The sequence below is a fragment of the Oreochromis aureus genome, linkage group 22 (assembly GCF_013358895.1).
Source record: "Oreochromis aureus strain Israel breed Guangdong linkage group 22, ZZ_aureus, whole genome shotgun sequence".
NCBI classification, from domain to species: domain Eukaryota; kingdom Metazoa; phylum Chordata; class Actinopteri; order Cichliformes; family Cichlidae; genus Oreochromis; species Oreochromis aureus.
The window spans coordinates 38,985,288-39,002,997 of record NC_052962.1 but is presented as its reverse complement, the minus strand read 5'-3'; the positions used below and the strand labels follow the sequence as shown (position 1 = coordinate 39,002,997).

At 41.1% G+C, this 17,710-nt stretch overlaps 1 protein-coding gene across 1 annotated transcript; it reads left to right on the top strand.

Annotated features, from left to right (window-relative positions):
- The first annotated feature begins 1,963 nt into the window (after positions 1-1,963).
- Positions 1,964-15,901, top strand: LOC116310815 (flocculation protein FLO11-like). The gene is made up of 15 exons (XM_039605896.1): positions 1,964-2,118; positions 8,667-8,777; positions 9,171-9,248; positions 9,530-9,625; positions 10,032-10,085; positions 10,314-10,349; positions 10,655-10,690; positions 11,434-11,487; positions 11,716-11,751; positions 12,057-12,092; positions 12,256-12,297; positions 12,496-12,549; positions 13,356-13,498; positions 13,922-13,986; positions 15,645-15,901. The coding sequence occupies exons 1-14, from the start codon at positions 1,986-1,988 to the stop codon at positions 13,973-13,975; spliced, it is 963 nt and encodes a 320-aa protein (XP_039461830.1). The 5' UTR covers positions 1,964-1,985; the 3' UTR covers positions 13,976-13,986; positions 15,645-15,901.
- Positions 15,902-17,710: the final 1,809 nt, after the last annotated feature.

Here is a 17,710-nt window from a genome sequence, read left to right as displayed (position 1 = left end):
AGGGTTAGGCTGGTGAACTCCCTGTCACAGAGGTGTACAAACAGCTGACCGCTTGGGTGAAAATTTACACAAAAACTCTGGTTCTGCGCTGCTGAGCTCCACTAAGATCTTTGTGAAGAAGGACCAAGTCCGGACCAAGACCAGCCATCTACAAGCCATGCAGGCAATTGTGATGAAGAAAAAAGAAGAGAGTCCTCAATTGTCCATGGATTATAGGCAAACCATTAAAGAGGCTTATATTACCAAGCATCCAAGTAATGGATGCTTGGTAAAAAATGTTGTCTACTGCACATGCTATCTACTGCCAAGCAAGTAGACCACATGTTAAGTATAATACACTTAACATTGAGATACTGACAGATAGACTGCCAGAACCCATGAAGCCGCTGTATTTTATATCCAGAGGGGACTAATTGATTGGGATGTGATTTTTTTTGGACTGTAAAACTGTGATTTCCAGGTACTGCACCTACCTGGAAAAGCCACCAAAATCCAGATGCACTCTCCAGAAGGCCCTTCCATACTTCATGTCAATGAGTGGCTCCAGATCCCAACTTCAGCAGCAGCCAGCTCCAGCATTAAGGTATGCAGTGCAACCCAGTGGCTCGCCCTACCATCTTAACTCCTCCAGGACACCCTCTAGTGGTGGTTGTGGGGTCTGACACTACCAGTGTACACCAGTGGTGCTGGCAATATATGGGCCCTGAAATCCCCACATGCTGCAATGGGTATACCGTTCCCATAGAAAGAATCGCAGTCAACCTTATGTGCATTATTGACGTCATAATAGCCTGTGTCATCTGATTCACAGCACACCATAAATCTGATTCAGACTCTGCCAACAGGAATCATTCTTATTAACTTTGTGACATCTCTCTGGGGAGTTAGCTCACACTAGGTTAAATTGTACAGTCACAAAAAGTGGAAGCAGTAATGTGAGTCAGTGTTACTTCTTTAATAGAACTTAACAAAAGACTTCTAACTACACACCTAACTTACTGCAATTCCTACTGTCTGTGGTGACTCAGTTTCAAATGCTGAGTAGGAAATTAGTTGCTGTGTACCTCAGGAAGAAGGAAATGGTTTCTATAATGAGCTCTTTGACACATTCTAGCCACAAAGTCTCTGATCAGATGTGAGACAGTAACATTAAAAGCATTAAACTTTATTAAGTTTTTTTTTTGTAGCTCATAAGGCCACAGTAGGGGCCAAAAAACAAGACAAGCTGTTGTGATGAAAATAGTTTGGAGCATGTGATATACATATTGTTTGCTCCACCTTAAAGTCACAGATCTGTGTAAGTGAACACCAGAATATCAGGGAAAAGATTTTTTTATTGGTCTACAAATCTTCTTTGTCTCCATTTTATTTGCATTGTAACATTTCATAAAATGATGCAAATGAGGAAATGATGGTGTTTGGCACATTATAGTACAAAAAGTCTGTTGTGTCACGTATCTGCAATTTTCAGATCAGATAACAGGAAAAGAGAATAAACTACAGCGTTTTTAATGCCATTTAGCAATTTTGCTTTATTTATTATTGATATTTATTACACTAATCATCATTTGACTCAAATATATAAACAGCAGCTGTGCCATACTTCTATGTTCTTTTTTATCTATAAAACCACAGCAAGTCTGACATTTTCAGTGACCAGTCTGAAGTCTGCAAACATGCTCATGCTCCAGCACATCACAGACCATATCATCACATCTGTGAGATTGTGGCACACAAAGCTTTAAAGTCAGCAAAAATGGCAAGGCCTTTTCAAATAAGAAATAAATAATTTATTACATTCCATAATCCTTACAATATTTAACTGACAGAGAGTAAGTATGCATCTATAAATACATAGTAGTAGTGCATATGTTTGTGTGTGTGGTTGTGTTTGTGGTTAGCTGCTACTTCCTTCATGCTCATCTCTTGAAACAGCTGCGTGACAGAGGCGGAAGCAGACGGTAGAGGCTTTTAGTTCTCCCAAAATGTCCACAGGTACTCAAGCTGCAACACATGTGAGATATAGCAAAGGAGTCCGAGTGGATGGTGGAGAGAAAAGCCAAGTGGAGATTCAAGAACATGAAGACTGCTCCATCAGTCCTGGGTTACAGGAAACTGGTAAGCATTGAAAATTTTGTGGTGCAGCAATTTCACATTCAGCACCTAAAATAGCTTAACTAGCTTAAGATGCTTTTGAAATGTTTTATGTTAATATAATTATGAAGTCTCTTTTGAAACCTTATTTAGAGATATCTGAATTTCAGGAGTGAGACCACACCTCCAAACATGTTCCTTCTGGTTCTTATCTATATATGATCCCCCAATTCTAGAAGCTGTTCATTCTCGTTCTCGTGCAAACACCTTTCGATAAAATATTTATTGTATCGATACCAAGTCGGCATCGGTATTGGATCGATACTAGCTTGGTGAGATCAAGTCTTTACTTTAAGTTCTGCTCTTGTTTCCAATGCTGTGCTTTCGGCAAAGACGAAACATCCAAGTCGCCGGACTCGCCGCTCCTGTGTCAGCGCAGAGATGGGGGTTGCTAAGTTGTTTATATAGTAATTATATTTTCATCAGTTGTTTTTGTTGTTGAGAATTTTAATTGTAATTTTTGTATTATAGTTTCTCTTTTTTTTTTTTTTTTTTTTTTTAACCTGTCCCGTTTGGTTCTTTTGCCATCAGAATTATTGTCTAAAGGCGAAGAAAGATGCCCAACGGATTTACTTTACTTGTACTTGTATTATAGTTTCTCAACAGTACTAGTTTTAATTTGTTTACTGGTTTGCGTACACTTTTTTTTTTGAAAAAAAACTTAACTAAACCACCACGGCAGACCCGATGGCATTTTCATACTTCGCAGCATCATTTATTCTTACAATAGTCACACGGTTGCTGTAACATTACATTCAATGGCTGCAGCTCTCCCGCTGCCAGCTGTACACATCACGACCAACAACAAAACAAGCAGAGTAAAGGTTTTAAGCCGGCAAGGCGTGATTGTAGATGCCGTGCAGGTGAGTCCATTCCATCTGCAGCGGCATCGCAGAACACGCCCTACCACATACCCCCATCGCCCGCCTGAGGCTGGGGAGCCGTCTGGCCAAACCTACTCCCCCCTCCACGAGCAGGCGAGGGATTTGGACCATCGGGACCCCGGGCCCCGGACCAGCAACGGGGAAGTGTCCACTCAGGCGGTTGCTCGCGCATCCAGCAGCGCCGGTGACGAGGTGGTTACGGGGGCCGCCCGCGCCTCCAGCGGCAGCCCAGTGCTGGTCCGGGGGCCACCCATGTGTCAAGCAGCTAGGCACTCCCTCTCAATTTACACTCAAAGACCACCTCACATAAACTTTTACGAGCCACCAAGCCATTACCTTAAGTCTTAAAATCCCAGCATGCGTCACTGTCAGAGCTTCAGTTCAGAGTGGAGCCACGTCGCTACCTGATCAAGGGTTCCCCTCATTAAGGTCTTTTACTGTCCGAAATTTCCTTTGATCTCTTCTCCCGCCATTCCTCCCTAATTTTCCGAGATCATCAACTCCACTCTATGGAATCCTCGTCTCAGGGGCTGGTCTCCGTGTTTGAGTCTTTTCCTGTGTGTCATGTGTTATCTCCTCATCTATGTAGATTCTATGTAGATTGTGCCTCTCTCCTCTGTGCCTCTCCCTCTCTCGCTCCCTCTCTCTGTCTCTTGTGTCAAGCTTGTGTGTCCCAGTTCATGTCTCTCCATGTTTTTAAAGTGTTGTTTCTATTTTCATTGTGTTTAGTCTTACTTTTCTCTGTGGTGTCATGATCATTTGTGTCAGCTGTGTCTCCCCAGGTGTTTCCACTTCTCTCATTACCCTCCTGTGTATTTAAGTCCTCTGACTCCCTCTGTTCATTGTCGGTTTGTCTGTTTTCCTCTTCCCATCTCATGTCATATTCCAGGTACCTCATGTTCTCTAGCATATCGAGACTCTCCACACCGTTACATATTCCATATGTACGGGGTAAGACCCCCCTTGGTCGTGGCGCGTAGATACTTCTTTAAGACACTCCGGCACGCCCAGCTATGCCCCACAGCTCACGTATAAAACAGCTCTGCAGACGTGACACCGGTGATTAGTGGCGGTCCTAGCCCATTTGGCGCCCTGGGCCAAATGGGCTAGGACACACACACACACACATAAAATATATTAACGATTGTACATTAACATAAAACTGTTGTCGGAACCATACTGAATTTCACCAGAGAAACACCAGAGAAACATACACACACACATATGAAGAGAGAGAGAGTATGCATCGTATGCAAACGGCTACCAAATAGCCGTCATAATTCGTCATACAATGAGAACAGGACAAATCAACAATTGACAATTAATTGATTGGCTAATTAAAATCTGTAACATAATGTATTGTTTGGAGTTTAGTCTGTTACTATTTTTACCATTTCTTCTTGGAGCAACTGTAACCCACATTATTTCCTTAGGGATTAATAAAGTATTCTGATTCTGATTGTTTCAGGATGACCTGCCATTATCCAATGACACATCTGCTTACCTGGATCTTTGGCTCGTTTCTCCTCCTCTTCTTTTCTCTTTTTTCTAAACTGAGCACCTGATGGCTTTGAACTTTTCTTGTCCATCTTCCATTGGTTTTAATTTTGCACTCCAGTATGAACACCCAGCCCCCAACCCGAGAATCACCACAACATAACCTAATAGACCTACACCTTAGTTCACAGATTCACTTTCTCTAGGGTGTATTTCTGGGATTTCGCACAACCCAGGATTCAAATCATGAATCCATAATGGGCTTAGATTTACAACATTATAAATGAAATGTGCTCTATTTGGAAGCAGCCGGCCCCTCCCCTTTCGATGGGTTGTGTTTGAGACTTTAAATCATCAAACTGTAAATTATAAATTTTACATTGTCATTGATCCCTTTACCCCGAGTCCTAAAGTGTATATTTATTTTCTTACTCTTCTTATATATATTGTTTGTTTACTTGCACTGCTGTAACTGGAGCCTTGTCGTCTCGTCTCTCTATATACTGGACTGTATGTAGCAGAGATGACAATAAAGTTTACTTTGACTTCAGCAGCGAGCAGGCGCACCGAGGGCTCTCGCTCACTTTTCGCGTATGAATTTCGAAAAAACATCGGTGCAAATTATAAGTCTGTATCATAATGTCTGCTGTTTTCGTGTTTGTTTGTTTGTTTTTATTTTCTTTTATTTTGCGAGTTGATTATTAGATGCTGCTCCAGCCAGCCAGAGAACCCCCCGCCGCCCCGCCCTCTCCTCCCTGCGCCGCAAGCAGCAGCGCCCCTCGCAAACGGAGGGCGCCCTTACTCCCAGCAAATGGGCGATAGAAAACCGATCGGTGCCTACGACTTTCCCAATATGCGCTGGCATGATGTCGGGGCAGCTTGACTACGAGCAATTTTTATTTTATTTTTTTTATTTTTTTTGCCGATGCCCGTGATGCTGCCCCCCACCACGATGCCGCCCCAGGCAACCGCCCGTGTCGCCCGTATCAAAAGCCGCTACTGCTGGTGATTGTTTGATCTCCAGTTGTGTTGTGTGTGTGCTTACCTTGAGAGTGCTGTGTGTGTCGCGTCTGTCTGTCAGGAGCCTGTTTTGGCAGCCTCCCTGGGCGCTAGCTTCTCCCCTGTCATTTCCATTAGCTTGGTCTCCCTCACTCCCGGCCTGTGCTACGGCCGGTGAGTGAGCATTCTCCGGTCTGTTAGCCTGTCTGGCGTTTGCCCGCAGCTCGGGTTTCAACTCTTGATTGGAGCTTGTCGGGTGTAGGAACTAGCCCTTCCTGAGGTCCCATCTAGTAGAGTGCACCTCAAGGTCTGGTTGCAGGCAGTTGAGTGCCCTGCCTCCCAGCATTTGTGGTCCCCTGTCCGCAGATGGTTGCTGCCATGCATGGCGGGAGTAGTTGCCTTTGGCCCCTCCCCCGATAGCCCCGCCCCTGGTCCCTAGTTGCCCCTTCGGGCCTTCCCTGGGAAGGGGCAGCATGCCCTAACAGGGGTGTGAGGGTTACTTATGCCCTGATGGCGGCCATTTTGTCGCTCCCACTATAGGGATGGAGCTTGACACGTCAGCTGCAGGCAGGCTGGGGACATGGAGAGCCTTCCCCCATCCTGTGCCTCTCAGGCTAAAATGCGGATGATGGCTGCAGAGTTCCCTCCCATGGCCCCGCATCTTTGAGGCCTGGGCTAGTGGAGATTGGTTATCGTGAGGTGGATGTTGAGGAAGCTTCCATCCCCTCTGGCTGCCACTGGAGTGGGGCCTCTCAGAGAACGCCAGTCGGACCTCGCTGTGTCTGATATGTCAGCCAGCGAGTGAGTGTTCTCCGGCACGCAGCACTGGTTCTCTGTCTAGTGCGTTGCCCCTGTGTCGTGGGTCACATGGCCAGCAGGTGCCCGCTCAGTGAGCTGACACTTCCCAAGTTTTGCCCCTGTGCATTATTGCCTCGTTTTGTATTCATGTTTTGTTGGCCAAATTAACGGCTCATTTTTGTTAATGTTCATTCTATCTCCTTCTGTGTCTGAACTTTGGTCCTCACTGCAAACATACTGGCCATCCCAGCTGTGACACTTCAACCACCTTATTGAGGCCATGGGCTATTTATCTCTACTGGCCTGCCTACCACTCAGTGAGCTGGGACCTTCTTACTGACTTTGAGTGTCTCGTTCGAGTTCACTCTTGAGGCTCATCTGTCTGTGGACAGCACGTAGTGACGGTGCTGGGGGTGGACCTTCGGGTCCTCGCCTTGCTCAGCCCTCCACTTTAGCAGGCTAGGCTGCCAGCCCCCCCTCCCTGTCTGTTGACAGCATGGGGCGGTTTTGGGTCTGTGGATGGACAGGTCTCATCCCTACCTTGTCCTGCTACTGTAGGCTGTGCTCCCCTGGCGTGCTGCCCTCTTCGACGGCTTACACGCCAGTCGGACTTCGCTGTGGTGAGTGGGAGTTCTCCAGCCTTTAGCGCTGACTCTCTGTCTGGCACCGCCCGCATGGCTTATGCGACCAGCGGGATACTACTTGGCAGCTCGGTGTGCTGCCCTCCCTGGCGGTCTGCGCTCCCTGGCGGTCTGCCTCGTGGTTCCTGGGCTGACCTTGAGCGGCTGATCACTTGCGGTCCTGCATCCTGCACGACCGGTTCGGGCCAGTCTGGCGTCTGCAGACTGCTATCTCCACCCCCTGGCTTGGCCTTCGCGTCTGGCAAAGCCCTGACTGGTGTGGTCTGCTTATGTGTACTTTGTCAATGGGTCATTGGCACCTTCACTCTTGGCGGTTCGGTTGCACTGTCTCCTCGCAGGGTGTCTTACAGAGTTACCCCGTACATATGGAATATGTAACGGTATAGAGAGATAGTCTCAATATGCTAGAGAACGTACGGTTACTGTGTAACCGTACGTTCTCTTAATGAGAGACTATCTCTCCACCATCAGGCCGCTCGGAGACGCATTCCAATCAAACTATCACCGGTGTCACTTCTGCACAGCTGTTTTATACATGAGCTGTGGGGCGTAGCTGGGCGTGCCGGAGTGTCTTAAAAAACTATCCACGCGCCACAACCAAGGGGGGTCGTTACCCGTACATATGGAACATGTAACGTGTGGAGAATTGTACGGTTACACAGGAACCGTACAATTCTGTTCACAGTTTTTTTGTTATAGTTACTTTCGTACTCCTGCTCAGAATCATGTCATGTGTTGTTTGTCATAGTTTCCACAGCTTTTCCCAGTTTAGGTTTTAGTTTTACTTTTGCCCCTGTGCATTATTGCCTTGTTTTGTATCCATGTTTTGTTGGCCAAATTAACTGCTCATTTTTGGTTATGTTCGTTCTATCTCCTTCTGTGTCTGCACTTTGGTCCGCATTACAAACATACTGGCCATCCCAGCTGTGACACTTCAACCACCTTTTTGAGGCCATGGGCTATTTTTCTCTACTGGACTGCCTACTAGTTATATTCCTCTCCTTTGGGTGAGAGGAAATTGCCGTTCGCTCTCTCTGCGCATGTCTTTTATCCTGTCTTCCTTCTCTCACCCCAACCGGTCGTGCCAAATGCCTGCCCCTCCCTGAGCCTGGTGCTGCCAGAGGTTTCTTCCTGTTAAAAGGGAGTTTTTCCTTCCCACTGTCTCCAAAGTGCTTTCTCATAGGGGGTCATATGATTGTTGGTTTTTGTCTGTAGGTATTGTTGTAGTCTTGAGGTGGCTGCTATTGTGATTTGGTGCTGTATAAATAAATTGAATTGAAAATTGAATTATTACTGCAGAGGTCTTTGACCACTGTGCCACACAGTTATTACTGCTTCTAGGGGATGCCTTCTTTGGGGATTAGCCAGGCTCCATCAAGGCCTTCCCCAAACCGCAGCGTAATTCATGTTTAAGCCATTTACCTTTTAAAAACGCTGTCAAACCTAAAATGAGGATGTGGGCCCATCAAGTGAATTTTCTTTTTGTTTTTAAGTCTGTGTGATATGGAGGGACTTGGAAGTGTTGCTCTTCTTACTGATTAAATTTTAAAAAGTCACTTTAGGCTGCTACTTTATTCACAAGGAGCTGCTGCAGCTGATTGCTGTTCATCTTTGATGTGTCTACTTATAGGAATATAAATAGTATGGTGAGATAATAGATAAAATTATGAAAGTGTGCATTTTGTCTCTACAGGTCAACACACTCAAATGAACCATTCATCTGCCAAAAGGAGCCATTTCAGAGTCATTGCAGCAACTCTGGGAGCTTTTTTTGTCTTGATGTTGACTGTAATTGTCAGTCGCGGTGAGGCTTAACTCTTTTCTATAAAGACCGAAGTCCAACACTTGTGTTTTTGTGTTGTTCAGCTTGTATATTTGGAAGAACAATTTGGCATTTCATTTCATTTTCACATTTAGTGCTTATTACTTCTCAAAATGTTCTGCTAGAGGAACAGTGCTGAAATTTAAATGACAAAATGAAACATTTGAGCTGTAACACTGTGTTTTGCTCAAGATATTCAAACAACCTGATGATTACCATTTGCCAGTATAGACAATAACAGGGACAGGAAAAAAAATATTCAAAACTTAGGATACATTTGTGTGAACGGACAAACACAAAATCAAATTTTGAAACTTCAAGAACTGTAATTTCAAGGTTGATGTTGATCTGCCTGTTATTTACTGTTTTCCCCAGGTATCACAGCAACCTTGCAGTCAGAGCAGACCAGTACTTTACATAGCCATCTTACAACGGAAACTACACACGAGAAAGGTTTAAAACCTCATTTCCCTCCTTTTTTGAACAATCAGATGTTTAACTATACCTATAAACAGTTTTTTGAGGCTTTTTTAAAAAACTTTATAGCAGTCAGATGTGCAACTGTAGATTTAAACAGCTCGTATCACTTGTTTGATGCATGAAAACCTCCTGAGTGTGTGGAAGATTCTACAATTTAGTCTGTGCATCCTGTTTTAAAAATAATTTGGAATACAATTTAAGGATGCTGTTTTTGATGTCAACCTGTGTTTTCTTTTATTCTCAATGCATTTTAGTTAATGCCCAGCCACCGACAGACAACCCAAGTACAACTTCCATTCCATTTTCACAGGATGTAAACAACAGAGCAACACAAAAAACAAATGAGAAAGGTTAAGAAGCTCATATCTATCTATCTATCTATCTATCTATCTATCTATCTATCTATCTATCTTTGTAATTTTCTGATGAAACATGAAAGAGGTGGTTATGCTTTGCATTCTATTTTGACAATCACTATATGTAATGCAAAAAGTACAAATTCCATTCTTTTTTCAACAATTGTAAAAACGATGACAACACAAAGTACGACAAAGAAAGTTTTGGAAACTCATTTATTTGTTTTAAAAATCAGTTTTAACAATAAACTGTTTAAAATGGATGTTTAATTTTTCGATGAAGACTGAAAGAGGTTTTACAGTTTCTACTTTCCACAAGATTTTGACCATCAATTTATGTAAATCAACAATATTTATTTGATTTTTACATGTATTATCTTTGGTTTTCAATACATTTCAGTCAATTTTAATTCACCTGAGAAGATGATGACGACACAAAGTGCAACTCAGAAAGGTTTAGAAACTTTTTTTTAAACAGTCACTTTTAACAATGAAAATTTAAAATATAATTTGACTGAAAGAAGCTTTAAAGCATATGCTTTGTGCAGTTTTGACAATTAATTTATGTAATTTATGTATATTTACTTCATGTTAATGTGTGGTTTCTTTTGGTATCCAATGCATTTTAATAAATGTTAAACACCAACAGACAACCAAAGTACAATTTCTAATCTTTTTTCAGCAAAGATGAAGACAACACAAAGTACAACAGAGAAAGGTTTGGAAACTCACTTATTTGTTTTAAAAAATCAGTTTTAACAATAAACTGTTTAAAATGGATGTTTAATTTTTCGATGAAGACTGAAAGAGGTTTTACAGTTTCTACTTTCCACAAGATTTTGACCATCAATTTATGTAAATCAACAATATTTATTTGATTTTTACATGTATTATCTTTGGTTTTCAATACAATAAAATTTTAAATCACCTGAGAAGATGATGACAACACGAAGGTATCCAGTGCATTTTAATAAATGTTAAACACCAACACACAACCAAAGTACAATTTCCTTTCTTTTTCAGCAAAGATGAAGACAACACAAAGTACGACAAAGAAAGGTTTGCAAACTCACTTATTTGTTTTAAAAAATCAGTTTTAACAATCAACTGTTTTAAATAGACATTTAATTTTTCGATGAAGACTGAAAGAGGTTTTACAGTTTTTCCTTTCCACAAGATTTTGACCATCAATTTGTCTTGATCCTGAGTCCATGACTCAGTGATTTTGTGTTTGGTGTCTTTATTGTTATTATTTTCATTATTATTTGTGGGCTGTTTTGGGATGGTTTGTGTTTTGGGATTTTAGATACTGGGTTTCTGGGTTTGTGCTCCCTCTGTTGGTCCCTGGTGTTAGTGTTCCCCTGTCTCGTCAGGTTAATCAGGTCCAGCTGTGTCTCCCACCTGTGTGTGATTTCCCAGTGTCCCTCTGTGTATTTATAGTGTGTGTTTCCCTCAGTTCCTCGTCGCGTCGTCTGTGTTCATCCTCTGTGTCACCCTGTGTACTCTGCATTTCTCTGTGAATCCCCTGCGCGTTCTCCCTCCTGTCCTCCCTCCATGTTCAGGTTTGCTACTCCTTGGTTTAGTTTCTCCCAGTTTAGTTCATCCTTCGTTCTGTTTTGCCATCCCCACTTTATGTTCAGTATTCTTAATAAACCACCCTCACCTCTGAATAAGTACTGCATTTGAGTCCTCCTTTCCTCACATCACACGGCCGCTGCCCCGAGCCGTGACACAATTTATGTAAATCAGCAGTATTTATTTGATTTTTACACGTGTTATCTTTGGTTTTCAATACATTTCAGTCAATTTTAATTCACCTGAGAAGATGATGACGACACAAAGTGCAACTCAGAAAGGTTTAGAAACTTTTTTTTAAACAGTCACTTTTAACAATGAAAATTTAAAATATAATTTGACTGAAAGAAGCTTTAAAGCATATGCTTTGTGCAGTTTTGACAATTAATTTATGTAATTTATGTATATTTACTTCATGTTAATGTGTGGTTTCTTTTGGTATCCAATGCATTTTAATAAATGTTAAACACCAACAGACAACCAAAGTACAATTTCTAATCTTTTTTCAGCAAAGATGAAGACAACACAAAGTATAACAGAGAAAGGTTTGCAAACTCACTTATTTGTTTTAAAAAATCAGTTTTAACAATAAACTGTTTAAAATGGATGTTTAATTTTTCGATGAAGACTGAAAGAGGTTTTACAGTTTCTACTTTCCACAAGATTTTGACCATCAATTTATGTAAATCAACAATATTTATTTGATTTTTACATGTATTATCTTTGGTTTTCAATACAATAAAATTTTAAATCACCTGAGAAGATGATGACAACACGAAGGTATCCAGTGCATTTTAATAAATGTTAAACACCAACACACAACCAAAGTACAATTTCCTTTCTTTTTCAGCAAAGAAGATGACAACACAAAGTACAACACAGAAAGGTTCGGAAACATTTATTTATTCGTTTAGACAGATTTAAGAAACAAATGTTTAGCTGTAGTTGTAATTTTCTGATGAAACATGAAAGAGGTGGTTATGCTTTGCATTCTATTTTGACAATCACTATATGTAATGCAAAAAGTACAAATTCCATTCTTTTCTCAGCAATTGTAAAAATGATGACAACACAAAGTACGACAAAGAAAGGTTTGCAAACTCACTTATTTGTTTTAAAAATCAGTTTTAACAATAAACTGTTTAAAATGGATGTTTAATTTTTCGATGAAGACTGAAAGAGGTTTTACAGTTTCTACTTTCCACAAGATTTATACCATCAATTTATGTAAATCAGCAGTATTTATTTGATTTTTACATGTATTATCTTTGGTTTTCAATATATTTCAGTCAATGTCAATTCACCTGAGAAGATGATGACGACACAAAGTGCAACTCAGAAAGGTTTAGAAACTTTTTTTTAAACAGTCACTTTTAACAATGAAAATTTAAAATATAATTTGACTGAAAGAGGCTTTGAAGCGTATGCTTTGTGCAGTTTTGACAATTAATTTATGTAATTTATGTATATTTACTTGATGTTAATGTGTGGTTTCTTTTGGTATCCAATGCAATAAATGTTAAACACCAACAGATAAAAAAACAAACAAACAAACAATAAACTTCTGTTTTCTTTTGTAAATGTAAAGAAGATGACAAAATACAACAAAAGAGGATCAGAGACTGATTATTTATTTACCTTCTAAGATCCAAACTCTTTCATGGCATGCATTTTTAATTTCTCTTTGCTATTAGGACTGATTGTAGTCTGATAAATGTAAAAACAAAGAATTATCTTTTTACTTGATTTTGCTCTACAAGGGCCTGATATCCCCATCTGGGGACATTTGTTTTAAATTTCGATAGAACTGTGTCAGTATAATGTCTTCGTAAGTGGATATCAGGCCCTTGTAGAGCAAAATTTAGTACTATGGTCCAAAATGTTATGTCCACATATGTGGATGGTCCAAGGAAGTTAAAGAATGAGTTAAAGTAATTAATGTTTTACTGTAGTCGTAATTTTTTGATGAAGACTGAAAGAGGATTTAAGGATGACAACACAAAGTACAACTGAGAAAGAGTTTCTCTCATTCTCTCTTTTATTTGTGTGTCTTTGGCACTAAAGACATTTTATTTGAACCACTGTAAGTTACAGGAGACTGCAGTAACATTTATTTTCATCCTGAAACTAAATAAAATTTAACTTTCAGGATATAGCTGTCCTGTAGGATGGCTGAGGGCAGGATCCAACTGTTACTATCAATTAAATGAGAGGAGAAGTTCGCAGGAGAATGAATCAGACTGCCAGAGGAAAGGAGGAAGTCTAATTGTCGTAAATAGTAGAGAAAAACAGGTGGGTGTGTTTATGATTTTAAGACACTTCTCAATTGAAATGTGACCAAATGTTGATTTTTAAATGACTTATATGTTGAGTGTTACTGCATCTGTGCTGTCAACCAGATACAGAATCTTTAGCTACGAAGGAAACAGGTTAGAACAAGCAGCAACTGGTTAATCAAAGGAAGAAAACTTGGAATAGAATTTCAGATATGCTTAAATATGCATACATGATCACCCTAACTATAACAATATATAAAAAAGAGTTAGTTCAAATTCACAGGAAACAAAGTCAAACTCTAAACATATGTACTGTTTGCATTCTTGCTCTTCATTTCATTAAAGAAATGAATTATTTAACTAATTCCTATGTTTTTAACTGCATAAAATATACATTCTCAAAGTATGGCAACTCTTCCATGTTTTTGTCTATATGTAGAGAATACTTAATGGTGAAACAACTAAGGAAGTTCAGCAGTGTGGGATAAAATGAAAAAAATGCAAGTATGATTTATTTTTCTACCTCAGATGTGAATGACATTTTCTAATGTACTGCACACTAATCTGCCAAAACATTAAAACCACTGACAGGCGTAGTGTGCCAGTCACCGTAGGACACACAGTGGTTCCAGCTCCATGACTGATCAAAATCTTGTTTAAAAGGCTCTGTACTGTGTTTAGCACCTTCTGCTTTGTGGTGTGCTGAATAATTTTTAACAACAACAAAATAGATCCATGATTTAATTGGTCTCTGTTTGTGTTTATGTTCATATACTTAAAGCACTTAAATAAAAACTGCTATGATGAGAAAGATGCACGATCTGATATCCTCGTGTTGGTGTTGTTCCCACATCACCATAATAAATGTTGTTGCAGGTTCAACATTGCAAGTGACCAATCACATTGTTGTGACGTCATACTTTTGCGACTTAGGAAAAAAACGCCTTAAACAAAACATCTACTTATCTTGAGAGAAACCTCCTCTGTCCGCCGATCCCGCAATTTGAAGTCTTTGCATTTCAGGATACTGTTCTTTAATAAACGGTAAGCATTATACATATTGTCCTTGCAACATTGGAATTTCATAAATGAATGAATGGCTTGGCTTGCAAAAGTATGACGTCACAACAATGTGATTGGTCACTTGCAATGTTGAACCTGGAACATTTATTATGATGATGTGGAAACAACACCAACACAAGGATATCAGATAATCCGAGAAAGATAATCTAGTAGGCACTTACATTTTCTGGTAGAGAATTAGATTAAATATGTTGTTTACTTCGTCATTGTTTTTCAGTTTATTTCACACACGTATCACAGTTTGACCTCGTGACTTTCAGGCCATACTCAGCATAGATGTTCTTGCACACTCTGGTTATGGCGTTCCATATATGCCCTGCCTGTTAGCATCGTGCTCCCTGCTGTTTTGTGCTGGATTCTCAAGGGGGCATCTTCACAGAGCCTGCAACTTAGGCCCTACCCAGTGTGGTAGACCCCAGCTCTATTGATCTTGTGCTTAGAGTTTGTTCCTGAGGTGCCACAATTTGTGCCTCTTTTTTGTCGAGCCACTCGTAGAATTTCTAGATGTCAGCCACTTCTTCTATCTGACCCTGAATTTGATGACAGGTCTGACAGGTGAACTCCAGGAAGTCCTGAAAAGCATGTCCAATAAAAAGGCTCCAGGTCCAGATGGATTCCCAGCAGAATTCTATAAAGACTTCTGCACAATTCTGGCACCAACATTCCACAGAATGTTATAGGAAAATGGCAGACTACCACCAAATATAAATTCTCTCAACATTAGTCTCCTGCTAAAACCAGACAAATACCCCGTATTTCCCACCAGCTATCGTCCAGTCTCATATTTTAACGTTGACATTAAAATAATTTGCAACGCTCTCTCAAAAAGATTAGTGACAAACAATGTCTAACTTTTAAGATTAGGATTCAAACTTTCCTTTTTGCTAAAGCATATAGTTAGGACCGCATCAGTGACCCTGAATCCTCCCTTAGTTATGCTGCAATAGGTGTAGGCTTCTGGGGGATTCCTATGATGCACTGAGTATTTCTTTTTCAGTCACTTTTCGAACTCACTATGTGTTAATAGACCTCTCTGCATTGAATCATACTTGTTATTAACCTCTGGCTCTCTTCCACAGCATGTCTTTATCCTGTCTTCTTCCCCTCACCCCAACCAGTCACAGCAGATCGCCGCCCTACCCTCAGCCTGGTTCTGCTGGAGGTTTCTTCCTGCTGAAAGGGAGTTTTTCCTTCCCAGTCTCAAGAAATTGCTTGCTTACAGTGGCTCATTTCATTGTTGGGGTTTTCTGTGTTTTCTTTGTATTATTGTGGGGTCTTTATCTTACAATATAAAGTGCCTTGAGGCAACTGTTGTTGGGATTTGATGCTCTATAAATAAAACCGAACTGAACTGAATTGAACTGGATAGTTTTTGAGGGGGGTCTGTGCTGGCGGGCATAGGTTACTGACCTGGTACACTGCTCCTGGCTGGGTCTGGGGCAGGTTGGGGACTTGGCCTTCTTGGGGCACTCTGTCTCTGGCTTTGGGTTTTGGCTTTGCCTGAGGGGCTTGGGTTCTGGCTGATGTGTCACTGGGGTTGTGAGCTGGTACATGGATGGATCTCAGCATCATCATCTAAAATTCATATGAATCTCTGCTACACTTAATGTAACTTAACTCTGACCATGAAACCATGGAAAGGGTTTCATGGCTTTAGCTAGCAACACACTGTGTGAAAAACTGCATACAAACAGTTTGTGTGTTTCCTGATGTTTGTTGAACTGATAGAAACATTGAATTGAAATTACCTGCCACTTTAAAAAAAATTACTCCCTTTACGTTCGCTACTGTTTTGTAGCACTGGCTCGATGCTGAAGCACCGCGACCGCTACTTTTTCTGGTGTTGTGCCATAAAACTAAATAAATAAAAACATACTTATTTTTATGAGGGTTGAGAGACGGCTGGAGCCTATCCCAGGTACACCTTAGACAGGTCGCCTAAATGTTGCAAGGCTAACACTTTGAAACAGACAACCATTTGAACTCACATTCACACTGGTGGGCAATTTCAAATTAGCAATTAAGCTAACTCCATTAACTGCATATCTTTGAACTGTAGGACTAAGCCAGAGTACCAAGAGAGAACCCACGCAAACACAGGGAGAATATGCAAACTCCACACAGAAAGACTTGGGCCTTATGGTGGAACTTAACTCCTCCTTGCTGTGAAGCACTAGCTAACCACTGTTACAGCACTGCTCAGCACTGCTCTTCCTCTCTGGAATACCTTTTTATTCACTGCAAACCGTTTTATTCTCCGCGGGACTTTGCTTCATTCATCATGGCCGCTGTTTACATCCCGCCAGATGCGGATGTGCAGGCAGCTCAGTGCACCCTCGCGGAGCAGATACTGCATATGGAGCAGACATTCCCGGACTCTCTCATTATTGCTCTTGGGGACTTTATCAAAGCCAATCTGAGCCAGGAACTTCCCAAATACAAGCAGTATATTAAATGCCCGACCAGAGAGGAGAGGACATTGGACCACTGTTACAGCATGATCATCGGAGCCTATCGCGCGGTGCGACACGTCATGATCCACCTGATCCCCGTGTACAGACAGAGGCTGAAGCTCTCCAAACCTGTCGTGAGGACCAAAAAACTGTGGAGCAACGAGGCTGTGGAGGAGCTTTGCACGTGTTTGGAGTCTACAGACTGGGACACAATGAGGGCTGCTTCTAACAGCTTGGATGAGTTTACGGACGCTGTCACCTCCTATACCCACTTCTGCGAGTGGATATAACGCACCAGGGGTCCGTTCTTCGTACCTCGCTAAGTAAGTTAGCTGGATTTGATTGTTGACGATTTCGCGTGATCTTGGATCGTTCGGTTCTCCGAAGCTCATCCGGGACTTGCTGTCATAGCAACAGATCCGTAAGCGTAAACCTGCTCGGGAGCAGGCTTACTTTATGTAAACAGGATTAGATCGCGGCCACTCAGGTATGTCCGCTGCATTTATATGAAAGCAACAGCGATATTTCTCCACTGTTTCTCCATAAATAAATATTATCAATGTAACTAAAGATAATGCAGCATTTTATTCTTTTATTGATTTCATACAGATACATACAGGTCATTTCCTAAAAAAAGGGAAATGTACTATTAATCATTCTATGTCATGTAGTAGATTATTTCAGATGTAATT